The following is a 4628-nucleotide window of genomic DNA, read 5'->3' on the forward strand; positions in this document are numbered from 1 at the left end:
TCCTTCTGATTTCAGCTGTTATATTTCAGGGACATTTTATGTTATTTGGTTCTCAGAACACTGGAAAGACCAATGCAGCTGCAAATAATCTGTCCAAATAGTAAAAGTAGGCTTGAGTGAAGTGAAGTGCTTCAAAAGGAGAGTTTAGACATTTTAACGTGGTTCTGATTTGAAACTGTGAATATTTTTCGACTGAACTGAAGCAGACTCTCAGCGTCGGTGCAGGGGCTTTGTTGGCACATCTCTCTGCTTCTCAGTCGCTGTCTCTGTCCTCGTTCTCCCTCAAAGCATCGTGGCCGTCTTCCTCATCTTCCTCCTCTGCCTCGACATCCTCCTCATCCCCACCTCCATTCATCATCTCCAGCTCCGCCTCCACCTCAGCGTTGTCAACCTCCACATCCTCCCCGCTGACCAGCTCCACATCCCTGGACACCTCCACCATCTCGGTGCCTTGGACCACCTCCACAGCGCCCTCCCGGATCTTCTTCACGTGGAAGGTGAAAGGGGGCACTTTGTACATGGCGGTCTTGGATCGAGCGTAAACGACGTGGTCTGGTGTGAAGGCCTTCTTCACCTTGTCTCCGGATGTCTTCATCTTCTGTTTGCGCTCAGGATTTACGCTCATGCGTGTTCCGAGTTTTCCCATCTTCTTCTCAATGTTGTGGCGTGTCTTCTCCAGGTTCTCTCTCGTCTTCTGTTTCGTTTTCTCTAAATTCTCCTTGGTTTTTTGTCTGGTCTTCTCCAGGTTCTCCTTTGTCTTCTGCCTTGTCTTCTCAATGTTCTCCTTGGTTTTCTGTCTGGTCTTCTCCAGGTTCTCTTTAGTCTTGGCTCTGGTCCTGTCCATCTTCTCCTTGGAGAAAACCGTCTTCAGGTTCTGCATGCGCTGCAAGCTGCTGCGCTTCATGCGTTCAGCGCGGGTCTCTTCAATGGTCTCGATCTCCACGCCCTCCTCGTCTGATGACAGATCCACGTGGGGTTTGTCTTCCTTGTCTCCTTCTTTCTCTTCCTCGTCCTGTTCTTCCACGGCTTCTTTGAGCTCCAGCAAACTGCCTCCTCTGCTTCCTGACACGGACTCAGAGATCTTCATGGATTTGGAGATGCTAAGTTTGGAAGGAACCTTAACGTCATCCTGTTGAGAGAGAGCATAGAGAAGTTCAGTGTTATAGAAGTTTTAACAGATAGATGTAATGTTTTTACAGTGTTGTGGTTATGGTGAGTGGGCCCATTGCTCTCCTCAAAAAGACACTGGTCTTTATTCAAACCTTCTCGTCGCTCAGATGACGGACACCAGGTTAGAAACACTCAGTGTTCTGAGCTTCTCAGGATCCATGAAGGGATCACCAAGAATTATGTCCTTTGACTGCTTAGAGCCAAGTGTCACTGAGATGTAGACAGTTAAAGATTTTCTGAAAAAGCTGCAGAGCAACCTGTGTTTAGTTGTGTTTCTGCCTCAAGTTGTTGGGTTTACTGTGCCATGGTAAAAAAATACCCTGGACTTCATCATTTAGCTGCTTTCTGAGTTTGTCTGGACTGCTTAGATCTTTTTCACCTCACTGCATGGCAGTAGAAATTTTTTTTACAAAAATAATCGTTTATTTTCTACAAAATGTAAGATCTAAAGGACATTGATGGTGCAATGAAAACTCGTTTTATTTTTGAAGATTCAGCTGAATAACTCTCTGATACATGTAACATATTTTACATTTCCTGAATACCTGACGGCCTGACTCCTGATGGTGTTCCTGACGCTGCCCTCTGTTCTTCAGTGTCCCTCCCTGTTCTGACTGTTTGTTCGCCAGATGAACTAGTTCATCTTCCCCATAAGTTCCTTCTTATTGTTAGCAGAATAATGCTGTCGCTTGTTAACGAGGGAACTGGAGGGAGTGGCAGGAGGAGGAGAGTTTCTCTCGGGCTCCCAAATGTCTGCATCTACCCCCCCACCACCCTTGCAATGCTTTTATGGTGAAAACAGGAACACGGCAGAGCCAGAACAAAAGAGTCCCAGGGAGGGGGTGAGGGCTGGGTTAAGGTGTGGAAAATGGAAATGTTTTTTCTGCTGTCATACGCACGGAGTAACAGTACAAGAGGAATGATCCTTCAGAGTCTTGGAAAACCATCTGCACAGCAGGAAGATGATAGCATCGAAGTGTTGGAAAGTGTAGGAATGAGAGGCTAGGGTGGGGGCAAAGCTATTGTGCTTGCCTGCAGTGATTGGTCGTTTTATGGAAGCATTGTACTACAGTATCTTGGGTAAACTTGACCTTGGAGGAGGGATTTAGGCTTTCCTGAACAGCTGTGTTGAGGGGCAGCAAGGAAAAGGAAAGAACAATGCTGCGGTCCACTTCAGTAAAGTCTGATAAGACCTTACAGCCATCATTTTAAAAGGTAATATTTAATGTTGTACAGCTTGTACAGAGTTTCTCTTGGTGAGAATGATTCCAACATACGTACCACAGTACAACACAGACCAACCCATTCTCACTCCCGACTCGTCACATATTGATGCTTGGTCAGGTACCATCTGCGTCCAGTTTTAGACACGTTGAGAAATCGCCTTACGTCAGTTATTAACAAGATGAGACAGAGGATGAGGAGCACGTTGTCATATTTTTGAAAAGAGTAGGAAATCCACGACAACTAACCGTCCCAGACCCTAAGTTGAACTTCTATTAACCCTAGACATCATATCCCTGACCCCAGTACCTAAAATTAACCATTAACCCTGATCCCTAGTATTAACCACAGACCCCCAACACAAACACACCTATGTGGCGCAACCCGGGAAAGTCACGGGTGTGAATAATTGACACGAGGGGGTTACCCGACTCAGCAAAACTGGATGCAGACAGTACTTCACCAAGCCTCAATATGGTGACAAGTCAGGAGCGTGAACTTGTTGCAAAGACACAAAATGTTGATCTGAAAACTGAATGGGAGCTAATTTAAAGGGTTCATCAAAACTTTAATAAACAACATTGTCCGTTTGCTCCACCACTGCATTACATTTTTATACCAGAAACTAAATGTTTTTTTTTTTTTGGTGGGCAGTGGGTCATGTGTTGTAGTTTTGGATCCAGAGTCTGCTCAGTGTGGGGCTGTACCACTGGTACCAAAGTCCTGCCTACAAACCTTCTCAACTTTGTCACAGTGTTACATGGGGGCGGCTGTGGCAGAGTGGTTAGGGGAGTTGTCCTGTAACTGGTGGGTTGCTGGTTTGATGCCCCGTTCCACACATCTCAGCTGTTGTGTCCTTGGGCAAGACAATTCACCTGATTTGTCTGCTGGTGGTGGTCAGAGGGGCCGGTGGCACCATTGTATCGCAGCCTTGCCTCTGTCAGTGTGCCTCAGGGCAGCTGTGGCTACAGTGTAGCTTACAACCATCAGTGTGTGGATGACTGGTAAAGAGCTTTGGAGTCACTAAGATCACATCATTTACCAAAATAAAAGCTGAACAAAATCTTTACCTTTACCATTTAACTGCAGCAGTTTTATGTTTTAAAATGTGACCAACTGTGAAGATCCTCTATCTACAATTTGGTTGTAAAGTAAAGGGCACTTGTTTCCTAATGGTTGAAGACCCTAGAGAGCAGTCTGACCCGTCAGAGGGAAGGACATCATTAAGATATCCCTGTTTGCACAAGAGTCCAGGAGAGAATGTCATGCTGTCTGCTCATTCGTGTGTCCAAAGCATGGAAAGAGCTGTAGGAAGCTCGGATATTCACCTTGGTGTTCAGACTTCCTGACCCGCCTAATTTAATGGGACATTGTTCTCAGAGGCAGTCACTCCAAAAACAGGAAGGTAGGGTCAGAATTAGGGAAAATAGATGAAGGAGGTATGTAATGGTTCTGTTTGTGTGGTTGTCAAGGCAAGTGAAGGGGAATGAGACTCAGCTCTTACAACACGTACGTGAGGAAACAAATTCCATACTTGCTTCAGTTCGAAATGACTAAATAGATTTTGGGAGGGAGGTTTTGTTGCAAAACACAGCAAATCACACTTTGAGTGTGTGTGTGTGTGTGTGTGTGTGTGTGTGTGTGTGTGTGTGTGTGTGTGTGTGTGTGTGTGTGTGTGTGTGCACGAGATGCACCTTTCATCTCTTATTCTGCAAACACTCATCAGCCTGATGTTGAAAGAGAGAGTGGAAGCCTGCTGTAACCCTAACCCTGCTCTGTTTTTGTTTTCCTACCAACCTGAACCACCAGGAACTCCCCTCACACTATGGAAATCCAGATGTGTGTGTGTGTGTGTGTGTGTGTGTGTGTGTGTGTGTGTGTGTGTCCTACATTGTGGGGCCCAGTTTGTGGGGTGCTCCTTGTGGTGCCCAAAGCCTGGGCCCCACAACTTCAGAGGCTGATTTTGGGTTGTGGGGGTTGTGTTTAGGACCAAGGTGTGAATTGATTTTAGGTTAGTAGGTACCTGTGAGGTTAGCTTTAGGGTTTGTGGTCAGGGTTAGGATATAAAATTACCAAAAAATGAATGGAAGTCAATGGACGGGCCCCACAAGGATATAAAAACAAGTGTGTGTGCGTGTGTGTGTGTGTGTGTTAGAGTGTGTATGTGTGTGTATGTGTGTGTGTGTGTGTGTGTGTGTGTGTGTGTGTGTGTGTGTGTGTGTGTGTGTGTGTGT

General features: G+C 45.9%; 1 protein-coding gene across 1 annotated transcript in view; it reads right to left on the bottom strand.

Annotated features, from left to right (window-relative positions):
• Positions 1–4628, bottom strand: part of cavin1b (caveolae associated protein 1b) — a 29403-nt gene continuing 24775 nt past the window's right edge. The window contains exon 2 of the mRNA XM_014029111.1: positions 1–1129. Coding sequence (XP_013884565.1) covers positions 254–1129 — 876 coding nt within the window. The 3' untranslated portion in view covers positions 1–253. The remainder of the gene's footprint in view (positions 1130–4628) is intronic.

This window comes from Austrofundulus limnaeus, unplaced genomic scaffold (genome assembly GCF_001266775.1).
Source record: "Austrofundulus limnaeus strain Quisiro unplaced genomic scaffold, Austrofundulus_limnaeus-1.0 Scaffold856, whole genome shotgun sequence".
In the NCBI taxonomy this organism is placed as follows: domain Eukaryota; kingdom Metazoa; phylum Chordata; class Actinopteri; order Cyprinodontiformes; family Rivulidae; genus Austrofundulus; species Austrofundulus limnaeus.